Below are 23,059 nucleotides of genomic sequence, written 5' to 3' on the forward strand. Positions count from 1 at the left end.
TTAAGTATATATAATGTTTTTAAGTGCATGGTAAGCATCATTTTCTAAGAAAGGTAAAAGAGTTTGCTTCATAAGTGAACAATTTCAAAGTAACACTGTACGAACTAGGTAGCTTAATTGAATAAAATGACTATGTATATCAAGCTCTGACACTAAAGATGACACCAACCGTAGGAAAGGTCAGAAATGAAATATTCTAGTAGTTAGGATCAGTAATCTATCATCTCAATTATTTCGTTCTTCTAAACGGTCGTTCAGACAGTGGAAATACTCCGTAATTGCAAGTCTTGAAGGCGGTGATTGCACAGCACTGTGTTTACTCCTTACAGATGGCTTTTGAGTTTTCTGAATATAATACCCACTTTCGTTAGGCTAATTGTGACTTAATGGTGTTATTTCATTTCACTTCTGTCCTTTTAAAAGAGGAAAATATCTCGTCTAGTAGCAAGGACTTGTAATAATTCATCGTAATTATTTTTTTCCTCTGAGACATAATGGAGCGTTAAATTTGACATTGAAATTGCTTTAGTACCGTACATGTATTTAGATAGTACCTCACTATGTTTATTTCTGACAAATAGCTTCAGCTTTTCTGATATCCCCTTAGGCAGGCAAAATGTTTGAGTCGGCCTATTATTGTGTCTTCTGTCGTTTGGAATACGAGGAAAACCCCTATTGTGAAACAAGCAACACCAGTTTTTTTTATACATCATCACATGTTAGATAACCAATTTTCTGAACACGAAATTTATTTTCCGTATCATTGATCCATTTGTAAGGCAGTGTATACATATACAAATAGAATCTGTCAACCCTCGGCGCCGACCAATCATTTAGAAGACCAACATTATGTGGCTATTGCGAAATACCCGGCGAATGCCTTTTTGTGAGCAAGTTGGTGAGTGTGAGTAAATAACTCACGCAGTAAAACCAATTAATGACTGAATAGATTTTTGGCGGCTGTTTTCGTAACTTTATGAAAAATTTGCCGTTATTTATTCTGTTTAATTCTGTTTTTATTTTAGTCAGAGAGCTCTTTTTATTCATTGAGTGTGAAGCTGATCGCCGATCCCATTGTGGGAGTTATGAGCCTAACCACTATATGATATTAAAGGAAGCCCTACATTCCTTGAGACATAACGAAGATAAACTGTTAACGGTATGATCTGATCTTTGATTTGCCGATGTAAAGCATTTCTTTTTTCCACTTAGAAATTTTCTTAGATCAACTCGATAGGTTTCTCGCATCCTTGTGTCCATGAAAACAGATACATTTATGGTATTTGTTACTTTCAATTTAAATGTCATTTTGTAGGCGTTCTATTTTAACCATTCAATCAGCTTAAGTCAAACACTACGAAACACAATTGCCATCGCTACACGTGCGTATAAATGAAAAAAAAACACGAGTTTTAAGAACTTATTCCGACTGTTGCTTTTTTATGCTTTTCAAAACTTGGAAACCAAGCGGGATACAGATAAGTATATACTAGAATCGACACCTTGGTTGATATGCGTTTTGAAATGAATGTCCGAACATCTTGATTTTAATAACACATCAAGAGTTTTCTAACCGGAAGTCGATATTATTCTATTCAAGACGTAATATGGATAAGGGGCCGATTCTTCAGAACTTTGTTAAAGTTAACAACTGGGTTAATGTCATTGTGATTTACTTAAAAATAGTTACTGTTGTGGACGTTGCATGGATGCACTTTTGATCTGAAGTATTTCTAACAAGATTTGAGACCTCTATTTCAGTATACCTGTTTTATTTAAATATATAACTACATCATCAACATATTCTTGTTTAAATGTAAACAACGGTCTCGTTAATCTTTAACAAAGTTCTGAACAATCGGCCTAACGACAATCAAAATGTGCTTCTATTTTCTTGGAACAGCTGTATATCAAACGTATTCAGACGTATAACAGTATCGGTAACAAATCATACGAGCATTCAAAAATGAACTGCATATGTTTATAAAACATATGTGTCATAAAAACATGTCTTTCCATGTCTAATTATCGAATACGCAAGGTACGTCACACCCGGTGTATGGAGCTTGTAACATTCCGTCTAAGAGATGAAACTATTGACAAACATTATTAATTGTCCCATAATTCGACATTGGCATTATTAGGATAATTAGATTATATGGGGATTGGCCAAGATTGAACAATAATTGGAAATAAATCACAAGCAATATTCGAAACTTATTCTCTATTTAAAACCCTTTTTTGTCTGTCTTCTATTGACGTAAAGGTTCAACTCGAAAGCATACAAACACATTCTTTAATTGAATGTTTCTTTCCATGTGTTCATTATAGCATTAAACATGCTTTAATCACAAATTTTCGTTCGGGAGATTTACAAACGATGAAATGCTATGATTATGCTGCCAAATACTCTTTTATGTACCTTGAAAAGGGAAAGAGAATACGTGCTCTTCAGAAATATTTGAACAGTTTCGCGATATATAAAAACCCTTTTTTATCAAAGAAAACGGGTTGACGTGAACTCTAAAATGTATACCAGAACCCATTGGATTCCTAATAATGCAGAGGGGTGAACCTCACAGTTACCAACTAGATGAAAGTGACGGTGTTCCAAGTGTACAGTGGCAGCGATGTCATTCACTTAAATACAATAGATTAATTGACTTAGAAAATATTCCAGCATTTTATTAAAAAAGATATACATAGTCTGAAAAAATATTTAACAAACATATTAAAAGAATATATAACACATTTGACAAATCTTAACAATTCAAGAAATGTTAAAAAAAACATTTAACATACTAGGCGTAGTCGATATACACACACACGCTTAATTATGTTTATTTCTACAGATGACGAGAAAAAAAGACATTGTTTTCATATCCATCATGTCGTGTGATTGTAATAGATCTTTTTAACAAAAATAAGCCCAATTTGGTCTCACATTTTATTATGATTTTTTAAAAATATCTACACAACTACATTTTTTTTCTTTTTTACCAACAAATTAAATGTGTAAAAAGCCGAACCAGTACTTGGCAGCTGACACAATATTACAAACAAATATTTGTAGTTTATTTTCACGAATAAGGAATGATTTATAGTATCTCCAAAATAAGTCGTACATTTATGCATAATTTTTATGATAATACTTCAATTATTTAATCGCGTTTATGTACTCAAATGTTATCAAATACGCGAATAGATTATCAAAAGCACTTGTTCTATTTGTATATCATTCATTCAATTGTGTATCGTGCACAGTGTTTTCTAACATCAGTAGACGAGGTTCTGAGCACTTATCTTTACACCAGTTCCTACACATCCAAATCAAACTATTCCTGATTATCCTGCCCCGTATCCCCTCCTCATCCTCGCGATCAGGTTTTCCCGAGGCAACACACGAAGAGGCGGCGAAGAGAGGCAGCAAGGCGGTTGTAGACACTCTCCTGTCGAGGCTCTTCTTTCTCTTTTCGTTCTTCTCCAAAATTCGGGTTCCATTGCAACTGCGTCTCCTCATGTTCATACTCTGTGGGCGTGAGAACAGTTTGTTAATCTTAATCGCAGTCTCAAATGGTTTATAACGAATAGGCAAATCCCTATGCAGAAAAAAAATAATATTACATGATTTTTTTGTCCGCAACCATTAGATTGGAATTAGAAGCATCATCACTGAACGAAGATCTGTCTTAAACCTATCGACATACATTTTTTATATATGCAGTATAAACCAAAATAATTAGTCGAATAAGAATTTCTGGTTCTGATCGACTATAATTCATATGCAGGAGAATAATTAAATATTTAAATTATTTGTTTTTGTTTGTATTTAGTGTATTCTTACCTAAAATCTCCTTTTCATCTACAGGATCCGAATATTTGTAGTGGTGTTTCTTCTTGGTACCCTTACTGCTGGCAGATTTTTTCATCGATGATTTATCCTGAAAATCATAAGGATAACGCGACTGTGTTAGGTGCTATTACGGACTGATGTGGAGTTGACAAACTATCGCATTGCAGTAATCGATTCAGCAAGTTTCCTGTAAAAGCGACAATGAAACTAAGAGAATAATGAACACGATTGTTTCCATGATGATAAAGTGATGAGTACATCTTCTGATACCTTAAATCAATGTAAGCAGTACGCATTATGGCATGCATTGGTATTATACAGACGCATGACCAAGCAAAGTCGAGGTATCATGATAACATCGGCGTATTTTGAAACTACAGGATAATAATAATTATGTTGTTATCATCTTATTGCTTTTGAATACGACTAATTTTGTCTGCAAACCTTTAATGATACTATATGGGTCTTTTCAGATGTTCTGTATTGTATGTACTGGTTGGAAGGAATACAAAACTAATCTTACCTTCGTGGTTTGGTCCTTATTTCTTTCTGAAAAAAAGACATGTGTCTGTTTTCAATTTTTCATTAGTGATAGAAGATAATAGTTGCAATAGAGTTTTGATCTATTGTCAAGAATGACCATTTTCGAAAAAACAAGAAAGTAACCTTCGATAAAGGCAATGATAATATACCGATTTTGTAAACTGAAAATGTTTCCATAAATCACAAAGGACAAAAACATGCAATATGCGAAACAATAACAAGATGTCAACGCGATGCAGAAAAAAAGCATTGTAATGTAACTGTTTGAAAAGGGCCAGACAGTCTGGTACATTTTCATGAAAAGGGCCAATTAACTTGCAACCGTTTCTGGAAGGGTCAATAAAATACGTACAATTTCCAAGGCCTAAGGCAAGTTTGAACTCTTTTTCAAAGGGTCAAAGATTGCAAAAGTTAGGACATAAAGAATATGTAGTGTTATAAGTAATGGCATCTATAACATTTCCTAAAAACCGGATATACATCAATGTCTAAATATGGTTCAAGTGTTTGCATCGTGAGCGAACGATTCCAAATCGAACGGTATCCATAACATAACAAGAGCAGTAAAATAACTAAATTCTATACTAGAAATGACCATCTTGAGAAAATCAAATTGTATCAATTGACTTATGTATATCACTTTTCCAAATTGTCTGTGTCCAAACCGTAGGAACAGTCTGTAACAAGAATGCAACTCTCATTGCAATCAATATTTCGGTCTCTGAATCTTTCAATAAAATTGCTATTTCGTAAAAGATTGCGCTTCTGGTAGCCAGAAGTAGTAATATTGCATCTGAATAATACATTTTCATCTAAAACGTTACATGGCGGTCAATCACTGCAATTGCTTTTAGCTTCCTTATTGTAATTAATTTGAAGCCGTGATGGCATGTCATTATGTTAATTTCTGACATATTGCTTCCGAATACTGTCAAAGGTCTGAATAGAACATTCACTTTCGTAAGGCAAATTGTGACTTGGTGATGTTTACTATGGCTTTGGGCCTTATGATAAGAGGAAAAAAGCTATTCGATTAGCTAGGAATGGTAATCTTTCATGTGAATTTATTTGACCTACAGGAAGTAGAGCGGGCAAACCTTGGTCGCTTTCAATCAGACATACACTTGATATTAAAATGGTAATTGCAATTAATTTGAAGACGGTGACGGTACGCCCTTTTGTTTATTACATGTTGTTTCAATTTAACTGGTTTAAGGATAATAAGTAAAATTTGTTGATAGAATATAGCTTCACAAATTGACATTGTCTTAAATGCTTGAAAATGTAATACAATGGAACCCTGGTATGTGAGATCATTTGCTTTGCATTTTGTTCACAAAAGATCAAAGGGAGTGAATTTGGCAATTTAATAAACCTAAAGCCATTAAACTGTGTCTCTGATGTATTCGTGACGAAATGGCTTGACTAAACCCTTTGATGGTTTCAGCCATATGCTTGAACTAGACTAATGTACCGGATATGAAAAACGTCATTTCGTATCTCCTTCTGTAATTTGATCAATATGTAAGCCCTTAACATGAATCTACATATGTATATAGTATCTGCAGATGAAGTTAAGAAGTGCGATTCGACTTTGTATTATATCTCATGCTTTTTCCCGAAAGGAGTGGAATCTTTTTTGTACAGAAACTTAAATTCAAATGTAAACTTTTAAAGACGATCATGGCATATGATATTAGCTGCGTAACAATGTTTTGTTTGAACCATTATATATTTTACAACGATTGTGAAGGAAGCTATGATAGTTTATACTAAGTCACTCTCGTTGGCACGATGTTGCGCGAAACTGTGGTCTTGTGTTGTGGGGGAAACAGGAGTACCCGGAGGAAACCCACTTGTCCGGCTTGGTGACCACTAACCAAACTCACATGCGCCCGAACACATCAAACCCGGGTCGCCTTGGTGAGAAGCGAGTGCGCTAACCACTGCGCTAACCGGACAACCGTCATTTTTTCACAACATTTTGTTTTGTTTTAGCCCCTGTGGCTGGAGGATGCTTAAATTGGGGAGTTCGATGACACAAAGTGACCGTTTAAGCTGGACAACTTGGTCAATGAGTAACACTCTCATTTTATATTAGGTTAGGTTGTCGCAACAACCACTGAGCTGTTTAACGCGATAACTGTCTCTATTTGGGTGACCAAGTAAGCGAAACCTCTCAACGGCAGTTAAAATTCATGACCGTTGCGATCTTAAAACTAGCTTACCGGATACTTAGTCCTTAAAACACAAACATTCAGGTTTCTTTAAAAGGTATTTCTGGATTGTATCAAGGAGACAAATCGTTAAAGCAATTTCATTTGTTATCATCTTTTATTTCCAGATAAATGGCTAAACCGGGAACTTGATAAACTGCCCCTAAGGGATACCGTATGCAATGTGTCTCAATGTATAGCCAAATTACCTCTCCTTTTTCAACTTGAAAACTCCTTATATACCCAAATGACCTCAAAATGAGCCAACCATAATTTATCCGACCATACTTTTTAACCTAGATTTGTTGAATTTACTCAAATCTGCTGGCAGCACAGAGCCAATCTAAAACGGCGTCGTCATAGATCGAGATTGAGATTTATGGAAATTGTAAATTAACGTCCTAGTTTGCATGAAACTCGTGAACGTCTTTTTAGAAAAACACGCATTATTATGCGTTCATAATGACTTTTCAAGTGCTCTACGTCTTGAAATGTTTAGCAATCATATATATAAATGAAAGTACAATCAAAGATCCGCAGAGATCAAACTTCGAAAGACAAAATCTTACAAGGATCAAAGACTGGAATTTGGAAGTAAATGGGAATATAGCAAAAACATCGGACTCATAACGATGTTCACATCGGAGTAGATTATACTGTGTGTTTACAGAAGTTTAACAGGTTTGTGAACAATCAATAATCATATAAATATAAGATAAATGAGATCTGAATAAAATTACTGTAAATAGCTTTACATATGTAATCAATTTTATCAGTTAATATTCAAACTCGGCAGTGGCAAATCTCAAACAGGGCTGGCGCGCCTGCACTGTAGGGGCGTTTTTAGTTTCTAGTGCGAAATGCAATTGACCGAAAACAACAACAATGCATGTGGTACGAATAATGTGAGTTCTTATTTTCCTAAAATAACAACACATATGCTAGGTGATATCAGTACCATCAATTCAATATGCAAGTAAATTAAGTGTCAGAAATTTTGTATTTCCATTATTTACAAAACCAACACATGAAAAGTTAATGTATCATGACATATCTTGATATATAAACTGTTTAAAGAGTGTTTGCACTTTTTCTTGATGCTGTTACTTCAAGATGATCACATTCCAGATGCGATACGTTAAAGATTCCAAACTGCTTATGCAAATTGCAACGTACCTAATTTTAACAAAATGCACAAAAACGGCTTTCTATATCCAGTCCTTTGAAGAATATGTCTGCACCATGAGCGAGCTTTGTCAGTATGTCTTTTGTGACGTTTTTGACCTGGCGTCTGAGAGACACACACTCAAGTAATAACTTCATTAACACCAGTAGGTCATAAAAGAACTAAAGCCAAGTTTTTGCAACAATTGAAAATACTACGAAACCTAATCGTTACCTTTCCTTCGTGTCGAACCATGTTTTGATTCGCCCTTCTGTTGACGTTTATATTCGGCCCTCGCTTTTTCGATCACATCCTGTTGATTAGAGTAAATAAAAGAAGAAAAGAAAAACGAAAAAAGCGCCATACCTTATCTATGCATTTTCTATTTTATTTTTTCAAGGTATCTGCCATGCTTGTTTAATTGTTCATTCATCAACGGAAGCTTCTTATGATATTAAGCTTTGTCACGAGATATTCGTTAAGTTTAAAATTTGATTATAATAGTTTTCTTTTAATGTCATTTAACGCAGCAATTATAGTATTTTTTACTTGCATCTATTGATTTTTTTCTGGACAAAATAGAATATAAGAGCAAAGAATCCCCCAACTAACTTCAAACAATACACCCATATGACACACCAACCTTCTACTTGCTCAAGCGTTCATAATCGTTTAATAAAACAATCATCGCTGTACCTGAATAAACTTGTCCACCATTTCTTGCTGCTCAAACTGCTGTTCCCTATTTTCCTGTACCACCTCCTTTCCGTCCTGAAAAGTGGCCCTTTTGTCCGTCTGATGTCGCGAGTACGTACACTGAACGTTATCTGCGATACTGACGCCAGTCTTCGGACCGCTCAACACTTTCTCTGTCTCCACTACCATCTTCAAAGGTGTAACATGTGTTAGGGTTATGGTAAGGCCTAGGGTTAGTTTTTCCATCCAATTATACAAAAGCACAAAATGAAACACAATGTCGCTATATATTTGAGGGTATGTCGTATCAAATAATGGTATGTATATGTATGTATTGTCCAAGGGCAGAGTTACATACGTACAGAATAGTCGAACTAGTATGGATTAAAGGAAAACAAACACCGGTTAAATGAAAAACGGGCATTTATTAAAATGCCATAAATGTTGAAGAAGGTATTTTAGAAAAGCTTTCCGAAAAAACAAATCTGGATTGACAAAACCGCCCACTCAATGGATGCATATATTAACAAAGAGGTCAGAAAGAAAATCATAAAATAACGAATCCAGCATTAAATCCCTAAATTAACAAAATTCGGAGTACACATTCGGTATAACAGTTATAAAGGAAAAGAAAAATACAAAACGCTGCACGTAAAAAATCAAAAACAATATGGTATTTCTTAAGGCACGGAGCCCGTAAGTGAAAGAAACGGAGAAAAGAAATAGGGTGGACCTTTGGAGTTACAAAAGCGCTAATAACGAAAAGTGGAGGAGGTGTGGAGGTGGTGGTAAAATAAATTCCAGAGACTGGCGAGCGCTTTGCATATACCAGCAAAAACAAAGAAGAATGGCTGACGCCTTCTGATTGGCCTGTAGCGTCACGTGACACGGAAAGGGGGAGTTGATTGGCTCCTGGGATAAAGTGAGCGTATAGCTAATTCCCGAGATATTGTTAAAAATATATATATTACTACCTGCAACAGGTATCTGATTTATTCCCCTATGTTAAAAATAACACAAACAAATCGGTGACTTCTACAGTTATAACATTATTGGCATATAATGGCGATATGTGAATCCAATGAATTGCAATTTGATCGCTTCTTTCCAATGTGAACTATTCATTTTTCTTTATATTCGCTGTGTCTATAAGAAAAACTTAAAGTGTAAATAAGTAAAACTAAAAGTGTTTATCATAAATATAACTGGGCATTGTCATTTATATTGTTTTGACATAATAAAACAATGTACAATACAGGGATGAGCCCAGTAGCCTAAATATTAACGAAGATAAAGTTTAAATAAACTTTAATCAAGGCCAATCAAACACCAGAACAGTAGGCATAATTCTACAAGACAACATAAACTTAAAAGATTGAATTATCTTGTGAAATTACTAGAATGCACTCAAAGACAAGTAATTTTTATGAACTATTGATAAAAAATAAGTATTCTTCAAACATGTATCTGAAGTTACATTTGCGATCGGTAAATACCGCTTGTGTTTGATCGAAATGACAAACATGATTTGAAAGGCAGTGTTAATATATATAAAAAACAATGAGAATAATGCTAATATGGCTATGTGGTACATTTCACAGTTATCGTCATGAAAATGACATTACGCTCTTCCATTGGTTATAACAAGGAATGATTTACAGTTGTATTGCAAATGACATTTCCCATCGATCACAGATGCAGATTTACATCAAGGATTATTTCGATATTTCCGAGAAGAAGGGGTCAAATGGTTCGCCCACGTACTTGATTTTTATACATTGCATATTGCATGAAAGGAACCTTGTCTACATTAAGATCAATCACAATCATGGTCATGAAAAGCCCTTTTCGAATGCTACTCTATACTTAAAGCAATGTAGCATTTTGAGTTATCGGACCTCTTCTAAGCACAGTAGATATCACAGTGGTTAAATCACTCGCTTTTCACTCAGGTGAACCTGTCGGGTTCGATTTCTGGCCTTGGAAGATGAGAGTTATGTTTGTGGACAGCGAGCCGGACAAGTGGGTTTTCCCAGTGTTCTCCATTTTCCCCTACTACGAAAGCCCAAACTCCGGGTCAAAATCATACCAACGTTAGATACTCAGCATAAGCTTAAATTAGTTCTTCACAATCATTATATTAAATAAAGTTTAAGCTTATCATCTATAGTGATAAAGGATCGCTTTCTTTCGTATCAATCAGGTCTCTTGTGAGTGTCATGAAACTCTTTCATGAAACAATTGTTTTCTTCCCGATAAAAAAGATGGGGATAAACTCGTTGACTCAAGTAAGTTTTCGAGTAAGTTTTCGAGACTGTTCGACAGAATCGAAGGCTCATATTATGACAGTTATTATTCTTATATGCGAATAATTTTCGGCGACGTTAAATAGTTGTTACATGCATAATTCTCCAATGTAGAAATTCGCAATGAGGCTTTACAAACAAACAAAAAATATTGTGGATTTTGTCGTTTTTTTACCTGCACTATTTTCCACCCGAAACTATTACTGTTATTCTCGTGCGACATTTGTTTTCTCGTTCTATGTTGGTGTTTTGCGGGGTACATTTTTACGGTAGTATCTAGATTCGGAAAGACAGCTAAATCTGTACTTATAATAGAGTGCTCTAGTAAACGTTAATTCCAGACCAAATGGTGCTGCTATGAAGTGAAACGATAACAGTCTTACACCAAAAATGTTTTCAAAAAGAAAATCCCGACCTGTCTACACAGTGAAATGTTTTCGTTTTTTTTTTTTTAAATTTGGACTGAGGAATGAGATGAAATGTTGATCGTCTTCTGCATGCAGTTCTCACATTTTTTCACTATTTGAAGGTACAAAATAAATGCAGACTGATAACCACATAATTAGAAATATATTCACAACATACCATAATTATTAGCAAATTAATTTAGTTTCATGCGATCCATATACAATTTATGTTTAACTGGTACATGGACAGGTTAAATCTTATCAACAATATATCAAAATTCGTACCTCACGATCTCGAAATTAACACACACAATCTCCTTTTAACAATCAGGTGCTTTTCCTTCCATCCCTGAATTAACAAAGGGTGTATGTTCCTTCACAGTTTTATTAGCGCTGAAAGGCGGACTGTTTAATTTTAAGACTGAGAAATCCTAGAACCAGAGAGATTTTTATGTAAACATTTCTTATCTGTTATTATTTCGAATTCCCAGCATCTGGTAGAGATGGTTCTTGATCTTGACTTTTGCTATTTCGAATGTTAATGTTGTGGAGAAAACTTTTGTGATCTCTCTCCTGTCGATTTGGCTTTTTTACTAGAAATTACGGATACACACTGTGAACTTTTCACTTCTTGTATATTCAAGAACAGTCTTTTCTTTCGGTCTTTATTTCTTTTATCCCAATTGTATTTCTGAAACAGATATTTCTCATTTTTGCCGTATAAAAAGATAAAGCTCATTCAGGAAATTTTAGTTTCAACGCATTTTGAAATTCACTCACTCGTACTAAATTGTCTAAAAGGACGATGTAAAATTATAGTAAAACATTTCAATTCCTTAAAGTCCAATAAATAAAAATAACAAACCTTTTAATAAATATTTTAAAAATCAAAGCTAAATCCAAAATTGACACTTTTACTTATTTCATGAATTATTGGAAAATTGCGTTTACTGTATACACTCCAAATGGCAAACGATGCTCACACTGACTGTAAATTCGAAGTTTACAGCGAGACTAAATCATCTGATTTATTCCATAGAACTACGCGTACTGGAACATTTGCAATTGTCACTAGATATTTCAATAAAAATCCCAGCACCTTGTGTTTTCTGCTTCCTTATCCATATTAACTGCGCTGTGTCGCGATTCGTTATGCGAAACAGCATGGCGATCTCATAATCGATTGCCAACACCACATCCTGTTAGCAGACGTATGACAGCCTCCATAGAATTGTACTTTAATATTTATTCCTTATCTTGCCGAATACAAATAAAAAACAGTAAAGCTGCATTTTTCCGTATTAACTTTTTGAGCATAGCCAAGGCAACATGGACTAGTTTGTTTTATATTGGAAATAATTTCATTTTCATACTGTGTTCAAATTGAATTATTTCTACTTATTTTTATGTAAAATCACGAAACACCGCCTTACATATTCTTGTTAATCTAGGCCTATAATGATTAAATTTTAAATGATTTAACTAGCGTGTTCTGTAAAATAGAGCATTTTCTGTCCCTCTACAGAAATATTTTCTTAGCTCCAATGTAAACTGTTGATGATGTTGTATCATTGTAACAAGTCCATTTGACAATAATAATGTACGTTAAAGAATAAAAGTAGTGGCAGAGTTTAATTTCTTTAATCTTAACAATTTTAAAATGAAGTCCGCCGATAACAGTTAGGAACGTTGTCTTGTTTAAAAATCTATTTGCGACGTCTATTTTCCTAATATATATTTAAACAGAACAAGGAAACATTATGATGATGAATGATGCCATATTTCACATTTGTTTAAGGCAATAACTTGCCAACTTTTGTTATAGTCATTGCCTGGTAATTTTGTCTGGAAATTAATGAGTTCATCCATTATTTAAAATCATACGATATTCTGCATAGCAATTGTTGCTAGTAGTCCGCTACTTCCTCGAGGATTACGTAAGTCGTTTTTGAATGTTTAAAACATGATTCTCATTCGTCCACAATTAATAGCATCCACTAAACATGATAATGTATGTTCTTAAAGTTCTACATAAAAAAGGAAGCTTTGTTCGTTCTGTGCTTATTTAAAGGAATAGTTAAGCAAAATTAAGTAGTTTTTGTTTAAATCGTAACGTAAATTCAGGCAACAATTAAACATCATTTTGGCTCTCTTATCAGCAAAGATAAAGCTTTTATAGGTAATAAACAGGTGTGAAATGAATATATTTAGCTAAAATATAGAATTACCAAAGATAAACCATTTGAAATCGACCAAGGATCATAACATATTTGAAGCATCACGTCGGCAGATTTCTCGAATTCTAAGCATATTTATGTATTGTCTTTTTCATATATCGAATTACTTGAAATAAAAGGTATTCACATACAACTTAAGTGCCCTGACATTATATCAACATTTCACAAGGCGTGAGCAAATTTCAAACGAGTTCAAGTTGACATTCTTCGATAACAATATCGTAGGCGTACTATAAGTTTTATTTTAAGCTCATGTCTCCTCAATGGGAAAAGTTGCTTTTCGAAAATTTACACAGCACCTCATCTCATTCAGCGCGGTAAAGAGTCCTACATGCTCGTTATGAGAGAGGTTATTGGTAAGTCATAATCCTTGGTAATACGAATATCGTCCCATCGATAACTGTAATAATATGTTATTGCACATTTTATTACACTTGGTTTCTAGGGTATAATATATCAGATTCATACATTTCACGTATTATATATAGAGCAGATGCTATATTCCTTGAACTTATTCTACTTAATATTTGTTCCTTTGTACTGTACGAATCAAAGTTTCATAAGCAATGTCTTTAATTTTAAAGTTCCTAACAAATCTTGACTTTGCAAAAAGTAAAGCAAATATGAAACCTTGTGTGTATTATTACAATCATAAGATTTATATAGGTAAAACAACTTTAAGGAAGTAGACCGAGACTCTCAATTGTTAAAGGTTATCAATATATTAACTGGTTTTGTTTGAACGACAACACTGTTTTTGTTATTAAATGTCATGCTTCTTTTTAATTTTCAAACATAAATTATTAAAAACAGAAAAGTTATAATCGGTTGACTAGATTTACCATAATCCATAGTATGTAATAAAAGATGTATTACTACGAAGTACACACATTTTGTTTTTTTAAGCAAAAGGAAATATTAAATACAAGGCACATACTAAGCAGTTATCCGAATATATTTCAGCACATAGTCAAAAGCGTTTATATTAACCATTACATAAATTCGTAAACATGTACTTTTCAATTATATTTAACATGATCCATAGTGCTTTCGTCCGTATTTATTCGAACTACTAGGCAAAATTTCACTAAAAAAGAAGTCTTACCTTCGAAGTTTTCCATTTGTTTATTCTATGAGAAAGGTGTATAATAACGTCAGTTCTTATATGTAGAACGAATAATAATAATAATAATAATAATAATAATAATAATAATAATAATAATAATAAAATGTCATCCGTACTCATTATGTAGCAAGGGTCGATCAAAAAGCTACATTTACTTAAAATGACTGAACAGTGGATTGCAAGTGCTTGAAAGATCCTATGGAAACGTTACATTTTAGTAAAATGGCTAATGATAACGCTTTATTTTCTGGAAAAGGCAAATAATAACACTTCAGTTTCCAGAATTGGCAGATGAGAATGATATATTCTGCGGAAAAAAACATTTTGCTAAAATGGCATATAAGAACATTTTTAATAGACCTATGAAACGTGACAATTTCTAAAAACGGCACATTTGATGGAAATGTCTTATAAGTGATTTGTCGATAGTACTTACGATAGTGCAACATGTTCAGGAAAGGGCCATTAAAGTTGGTACAATGGCTTAAAATAGCTTATGATAATGCTATATATATATTTGAAAGGATAGATTATAACACTACATGCGTTACATTTTCTGGAATTTGCTAATAATAACGCTTCATTCATCTAAAGGACCGCTAAAAACGCTACATTTTCAAAATAGGATCAATGATTATGCGACATTTTTGGGAAAGGGGCTATTAGAACACAACATATCCTGAAACGAAGCATTGAGATCGCTATTTTTTATATCCGACAGGAAAGTAACATTTCTCAATAGGACAATTGAAACTCTATATCTGCAGGAAGGACGTAACATTTTCTGGAAAGAGCAGATGAGATATTTATCTTGAAAAGGCCATTGAAAAGAACGCTATTTGTTCTGGAAAGTACGCTACACAATCTTGAAAGGTCCGATAAAAACGCTGTATCTACTTTAAGCAAGTGATAACGGGTCATTGAAATTGTTGTTGTCTTGAAATGGCCGATATTTTGAATGGGAGAAAAATATATCGCTACATCACCAGAAAAAAAACAGTGAGAAAACACCATATATTAAAAAGCCCACTTTTACCCCACATTATTAGGACAGTCAAAAGTCTTCACACATTTATTCTAATTACATCTTGTAATATTATACATCATCAATAGATATAGGTAAATAAACGAATTTCTATGAAGTTAAATCCAGTTTCGAAATGATGTACGATTCATAGCAGAAACAGCCAAAAACAAATTAATCTCTCTAATCGAAATCAATACTGGTTAAGGCTCATGCTTCATCTTTCTTCCTATCCCAGTTTTAATATGTTTTAAATTGGTATTTTAGCAGATAAGGATGGTAACATTATATCGACGTCTTGATTCACTCTGCCTTCAAAGCGTAAAACAGCTATCAATCGTAAACAATGGAATTGCTTTTATAATATTATATGACAAATCTCTATGTTTGTTCCTGACATAAACCTTCCGAAGTTTCTGACAATATAAAATCTATTTTCGAAGCATCTTAACTTCGTTTTGCTAAATTTGCATTTAAGAAAGGAAGCCATTTAAAACAAGACAGTTCAAAACAACTGAAGCTCAAACATTTTAAAGAAACTTTGAAAAGGGATTGTTTTACTGTTGACAACACAACAATAATCAAATCTGACCATATTGTCGAACTGATTGTTTCGAACAAAAAGACATGCTTAAATATGTATTAGTTATGACATTATTAAGATGTATTTTAGACAAGGTGTTAAAATATTTTATAGCTTAGTGAAAGATAATGGCACTTTATCCATTACTCGCAAACGGAATAAAATTCGCCCATTACGTTTCCGCACTATCTTAAAATAACAATTTTTAAAAGTGTTAAAAGAAAGTAAAGAAAAACGTGCATGTTTTTCAAAACATGTTTAGTGAATAATCGTGAGCCACATTAAATGCCGCTAAATCAATCTTGAAAAAATGAACTATACTTATAAGCCCAAGATAGAATTTCGTGTCCTATTCCATAGTTTAATATATTTAAAAGCAAACAGATTGAAAGCAACATACACATAGAACCTAACTCCATACAACGCTCTTGGCATTTAGACTATATTTGGATTCCCGTAATAAGCGATGGAATAGCAACTTATTTTTAAGTGAAATATGAAAATGCAGAGTAAAGGAAGAGTATAAAATTATGCAAGACCTATTGCTTCACAGCTCACAAGGGCGCTTCATATATTCTCAAGCAAATATTTAATCACAGTCATATACTATAATGTGTAACTATCAAAATATGTTGTTTTATGTTCAATTCTGTTAAAAATTATAATGCTTCAGGCACCGTTTTTACATTTTTATGTTATGCCCAAATGTGGAATGCAACCATTGCACATAAAATAAAAAAGGAACTTCTTTCTAAATGATGCGATTTTCAAGGTTATTAAAGCATTCAGATTTTAGAAAAAAAATCCAGATTTCCTTAAGTGAAAAAGGACTTAATATGTGATTTAATATATAAACAAAAGGTGTGCATATTATGGGATTCAATGACTAAGTTTTTCCTCCAGAATTTAATATACAATGTTTTAAAAGTAAAGCAAAACACGTTGAATATCAAACACAGGTAGATTATTTAGTATGTGGATTTCGAAAAAGGCAACTTTTCTTGGCGTTATATAATGAAATATGACAGATATATGAATTAGATGGAGTGCAGCAACAGTGTACCATGTTAGTGTTTGTCTTAAAACAAGTTCAATAAATGAAGTGTTTCGGATACAAAAACGAAAGTTGACCAATACATAGAATAAAATGCAATATAGTTTACTTACCCTTTTTCGGTTCGAACCCTTCGGTTGACGTAAATACTCCGCTCTCGCCTTCAATTGTTAAGAAAACTGCCGAAAAAGTCGTTTCCCTGAGAATGCTATTAACGCTTTTAGCTATAAAACATCAACTTCGAACGAAAAATGAAAACTTGCGACCTGATTTTTTGTAAGCAGTCTTGTATCACTTGTTTCATTTACATTTACACAAAACATGGCTTATTTCAAGACAAATATATTGCTAATCCCCGTCGTATATTAGTGTATATTTCTGTTGGTGCCCAAATGTCATTTATTACACACCCAGCCTCTAAAGGTAGTAATCGGAACATTTTTGTTCTTTCTGTTGACTGTTTATATCACGATATATGCTGCAACTAGGAAGTTATTTCAGATTCTAGTTTTTTACTCAACCTTGCATCCTGTATTGAAGCAGTTTTCTGAAACGCCATCATGATATAACCGCTATATAATTATCAATATTTACACTTTCATTCCTTCAATGAACGTCCTTTTGGCAATTGCGATTATTTTCCATTGAAAGAAACATCTGCCAAGCCCAACTGCGTTCATATCCTAATATTTACATCATCAATGCATTTCTTAAATACAGCAATTCTTTTTCAAGACGTTTAATTGTTTAACGAATTAAAGTATTTTACCAAAACTTAGAATTATCCCTATTTGCAAGAATTAACTGCACGAAGATTAATTTACGAATGTGAAATATTTTTCATCCCAATACAAAGGCTGCTGTATCCGATTAAAATGGCCCAGTTACCAGGAAGGCCCGATTAATAGAAATCTTTTTTTAGAAAAGTTAAAAGTTTAAAAGAAATAGTGTAATATTTAATAGTTTGGTCATATCATAACACTTAACTATATCTAATAAAACCACATTCCTTCCTTTCCCAATATAAGGACTTTCAGTTCTTTGGCCATGTTTACCCCTTGGTCGTTGGCAGTGGATATATTATCCCTTACTCTTGAGGCATGAACTATCAGATACTTTTCGCATTAGAAACATTTTTCAACCATTTTTTTTCGATTTGTATGCACGGTGTTATAAGCTTCTGGACAGGTAACATTCCTGCATATTTTCCCTGTGCGTAGATAATTTATGTATCACGCAGAGTCTAAACAGCTGTATGGCTTTTAAAGTTTAAATCAACATTTTCCGGATATAAAATACCTAAACAAAATAAATGGACTACTATTCAAATTTCTTTTTCAAAACATGTTCCAAAAAAGGCATCTCCGTAAATATATTTTGGCTGTGAATGCTGGTTGTGTTTGGCAGCTAAATATTAACAATTAGCAATTTGAATCATTCTTATTTGGTCTTTTAAGTTACCAATTCGTTTCAAGTGACGGTGTTCAATTTGAACAGTTGCAGCGATGTTATTCACTTCGCTACAAAGGACACTTCAAATGAAGGTTAACCGTTGCATTCTGAACTCAGAACTACTGTCGACCCAACTGATTCATGTACTCAAGACTCTTGTTTATAAATTCAATTTTTATTTATCGAAAATGCTTTTAAAGCTGAACTCTCAAAGATTGACAGTTTTGACATTTTAAAAACATAATTGTGTTAGAATCAGCTTATTTTGGCATAAATGCCATCTATTCAGCTATGTAAGATAACTCACAATAGAACAGATCTCAATTATTTGAAAACTGCCTAAGAATTCTTTTTCCTTAAAGCGTTCGTAACGCTTTTAAGCCCTAAAACATCAAACTGAGCGTAAATATGAAAAACTGCGATCTGATCTTTTATGAGCAGTCTAATTACACTGGTTTCCACATATTTACCCCATTTATTTAGAAATGTAGCTTCTAATGCGACAATGGTCTGGGAGTATCTGAGCGTTACATGTTTTGACTATCGGACCTGTTAGCAATATCGTGCTGGTTGCAATCATCAGGCGACAAATATTGCTTTCGCTTAGGCCTCTGGTATATATGGAGTTCATGAAATATTCTGTCACGCCATTCAGTGCTTTTTGACATGGAATGTTTACCGGTTCTCTTCCGAATGACATTTCTCTCACCAATCACAGTTACGGATTAACGTCAAGGAATCAGGCCAATATGTGTTTTCTTTTGTTCGAGAAGTAAATACTTTAGTTGTTTATCACGCTCAGCCGCAAATAGTATGAACTCACGGAGTTCATACAGTTTAGGAGGGTTTGAAATGAACTGCTTTTGAATGTTTGGCGAATTTTGAAATAAAATTAATCAGAACGTTTTATATAATTTTATTTTGCTCAAATATTGCCATTTGCAAGTATATGCTGCAAAAGAACACGCATACGACTAGTCATGTATCTGTATTATAAAGGTGACACTTTCTGAATTCATTTGGTATTATAAGCAAACAAATGATGTTCAATTTATGTGTGGACATACTAACCTAACAATGTGCATGTTCGAATATGAATCTTAATTATCAAAGCATTATATCATACCTAAGTTTTCAAAATTAACAAATCCAAAACTCCCTGCTTATTTATTTCTTATTTTTCATAAGCGTATGTTTCGCCTAAGTGTGTTTGTGTTTGAACCGAACTGCAGTATGTTTATAAATACTGAAAAAAGAAGAAAAAAAGAAACACAAGGCTTTTAGTGTACACATTTCTGTTTTGTTGTTTTTCAAGTTCATGCAACCGATTGAGATGCTTCTTGATGGTGTTTAACTTTGCGATTTAAAATTGATTTGCTGTCATATAAAACAGATCTCATAGTCTTGGTTTGTTCTAAGGTAATACACTTAAAGATATCTGAGAGTTTACTAGGGATTAGTTTATAGTACAGCATTCAGTCGAAACATTTTGAGGAAAATCAGAGCTGAATTCAAAACCTCCGGATTTATTCCAAAGCACTGGAGATGAATCTTTATCATGACGCATCGTATAATATTGCTGATACTGTTGATAGTCCAAATGACAAATGTTGGAAGTTCTGATTGTACAATCAAAGTATAGAGCGAGACGATTTCAATTAAGATATTTAAAAAAACGACCGCATTTTATGAAACATGCAATTGTAACTGATTTATCTAAACAGTTATCAGCCCTTATATTTCATGTTTCCTCATCCATAGGAACTACTCTGCCACATGAAGATTTGCGCCATATGATATGGAGATCTTCAATTGATAAACAGCATCACATCGCTAGTTGTCATTTACAGTTGTCTCCACAGACAAATGTGCACTTTAGTTGACCCTCATAGCATGCCTCCACAGACAGATGTGCCCTAATATAACTATTATTACTTCGTTATATTTGTTGCATGATGATTAATCAACATCTCAAAAATATAATGTATTTTATTAACTGCGTTATCATCATACTTTGGAAATAAAAGCTGCAGTCTCACAGATTGACCGTTTGACAAATTTGACAACGCTTTGGAATAAGCTTTAATGTCTGGAAATTAGTGATACAATACTGCTGACCAACTATCAGATCGCAGTTTTCATATTTACGTTCGAAAATATATGCATAATAGCTAAATGCGTTACTAACGCTTTGAGCAAAACGAAATAATCGGCAGTTTTTAAGCTATTAAGATCTGTTCTATTGTATTTATCATCATATTTCTGAATTGAAGTCATGTATACCAAAACTAGTTGATTCTTAGACAAAAACTGAACATATCAAAATTGTCAACGAAGCACGCAAGAATTGACTTTTTTTTAAACATTTAAACGTTTCGATTTCATACCATGACATAATAGGATTTGTTAAAGAAGTACTCTCTTAATTATAATTCATAATTTTATATGAAACTTTTCAGGAAACCATGACATATTCAGAAGGTATGAAAGAATATTAGGTATTAACAGTTAAAATAGTTTTAAAGAGGTAAATATAGGAAAAATAATAACAATCATTTAATATTATACGATTTGCTTAATAGCGGCTTAAGCGGAACCTTAATTAATTATTAACTATATTGACATGTAAACTAAAATGAAACTACTGCTTCAATCCTTGTTTAAGAGCCTTCATAGATCCAGAGTTATAACATAGTTTCTGTCCAGAATGACAATCAAAACAAACAAGGCCTCCTAGTGGTTGAATGCTCGCTTCGGGTACTGAAGGTTCCGGGTTCTTATCTCGACGAATTTATACTAAAATACGTAATAATAGTTGGCACTAGTTGCTCCCTTGCCTGGCGCTCAGCATTAAGACGGTATAATTGAGATAAATGGCGAGACAAGTATAAGATTATGCTCAAATTATCCCCAATAAACTCACTTTTCAATAACCTTTCCTAGGCAGTAATTCCATCATTTATTGTTAAAGTTAGTTTGATGCATGTGGGGTCTGTTTTCAATGTTTGTACGTTTTGCCTCTCTCATTCAGTGTATTTAGGGCCCTTACCGTGTGTCTGCAATAATTGCTTAGCGCAATCTGAATAATAAAGCAAATGATTAAATAATATAACTAACAATGGTACATTTTAAGCCAGATAATTATTATTACACTTAATTAAGTTATTCAGGTTTAGGTAAGATCAAATTCATTTAGATAATCAAAACAGCAAACAGTTGTTCTTTATATAATACGTTATCATTTATGACAATAAATCGAAAAAAAAGAAAGTAGTTCCACGATGAAAATTGGTTAGAAATAACTTAAATCAAACGATTGGGAATATCCGTACAATATAAGGGCTACACTGAATAAGCCAGCATTGTGTTTAAAATGTCAAATAATCGTTGTCGAGAAACATGTTCAGCCGTTCAGAAAGAAATGTAAAACGCCTGAAAGAAGTCGCGTCTTTATTGATTGGAGCTAAACAGCGTTCCACCATTCAAGCATTTGCCCGAAGGCAGCGGTCAAGCAAATGAGCGGAGCAACAAATGCGGTTGTAACGCTATATGACAAAGCTACTACTAACATCTTGCTGGTTACTTATTTTCTTAATCATTTCTCTTGCTTCATTAACGGGTTTACGTATATCATCAAACGAGGTTGCTTGATACGGAGGGCAAATGCAGACCTTGACTCTTTAACTCCTCTTTTTGACTCAGCCTCAAAGCTTACTCACCTCTTACCACGCCACTCCCCGTCCTGCCACAACCCCGCAAAAAGTTTTCCCAATTAAACTTATTAATATACACCTTTATATTTACCATTTTTTTTAATATGATATTTCATTTTTGGTTTTTATCGACTCTATGTTAAGATGAGGTATTATACTAAAAGTATTCAAGTCATTTTAATGTTGTAAATGCATTTTTTTAACAATTGATTTAATGGCCTCTTACCTTTTTTTCATGTACATGGTCCGAATATTAGTAGCGATATTTCATCTTGCTGTTACTGCTGTCACTTGTTTTTTATCCTATGATTCTTTCCGAGGTGTTATTGCGGACTGATCCGGAATTGAAAGAGTATATCATTAAGATTATCGATTCAGCAATGTTCCAGCTAAAAGCAACAATGAAGCTAATAGAATAATGAAGAAGATTGTTCCCATGCGCGGATAGCGATAATTGCATCGTTTGATAATGTCCATATTTCTCGGAATTACCGGATAATATAGTGTCATTATCATGTAGGCTCTGAAAAAGACCGGTTTTTGTGCTAATATGTTAAAACTTTTACAGCTGAAGCTAATACAATACGTTCTATGTTCGTTTTAAGAAATACGATCAAGGTTTGACCAGTATGTTAACCAGAACTACGTTTAATTTTAATATGTTACTTATGTTAGAAAAGGCGT

General features: G+C 33.4%; 1 protein-coding gene across 2 annotated transcripts in view; it reads right to left on the bottom strand.

Moving 5' to 3' along the window:
* Window positions 1-2,815: 2,815 nt before the first annotated feature.
* LOC128229682 (uncharacterized) overlaps window positions 2,816-23,059 on the bottom strand; it is a 54,766-nt gene continuing 34,522 nt past the window's right edge. The window contains exons 1-6 of one of the 2 annotated variants that reach the window (XM_052941467.1): window positions 11,472-11,557; window positions 8,474-8,662; window positions 8,012-8,090; window positions 4,377-4,402; window positions 3,845-3,941; window positions 2,816-3,529 (exon numbers count right to left, since the gene is read on the bottom strand). In XM_052941467.1, coding sequence (XP_052797427.1) covers window positions 3,381-3,529; window positions 3,845-3,941; window positions 4,377-4,402; window positions 8,012-8,090; window positions 8,474-8,662 — 540 coding nt within the window. In that variant the 5' untranslated portion in view covers window positions 11,472-11,557 and the 3' untranslated portion in view covers window positions 2,816-3,380. Of the gene's footprint in view, window positions 3,530-3,844; window positions 3,942-4,376; window positions 4,403-8,011; window positions 8,091-8,473; window positions 8,663-11,471; window positions 11,558-23,059 lie in introns of those variants that run through there. The other variant, XM_052941468.1, reaches the window with a different exon arrangement.

Source organism: Mya arenaria, chromosome 4 (assembly GCF_026914265.1).
Source record: "Mya arenaria isolate MELC-2E11 chromosome 4, ASM2691426v1".
NCBI lineage: Eukaryota > Metazoa > Mollusca > Bivalvia > Myida > Myidae > Mya > Mya arenaria.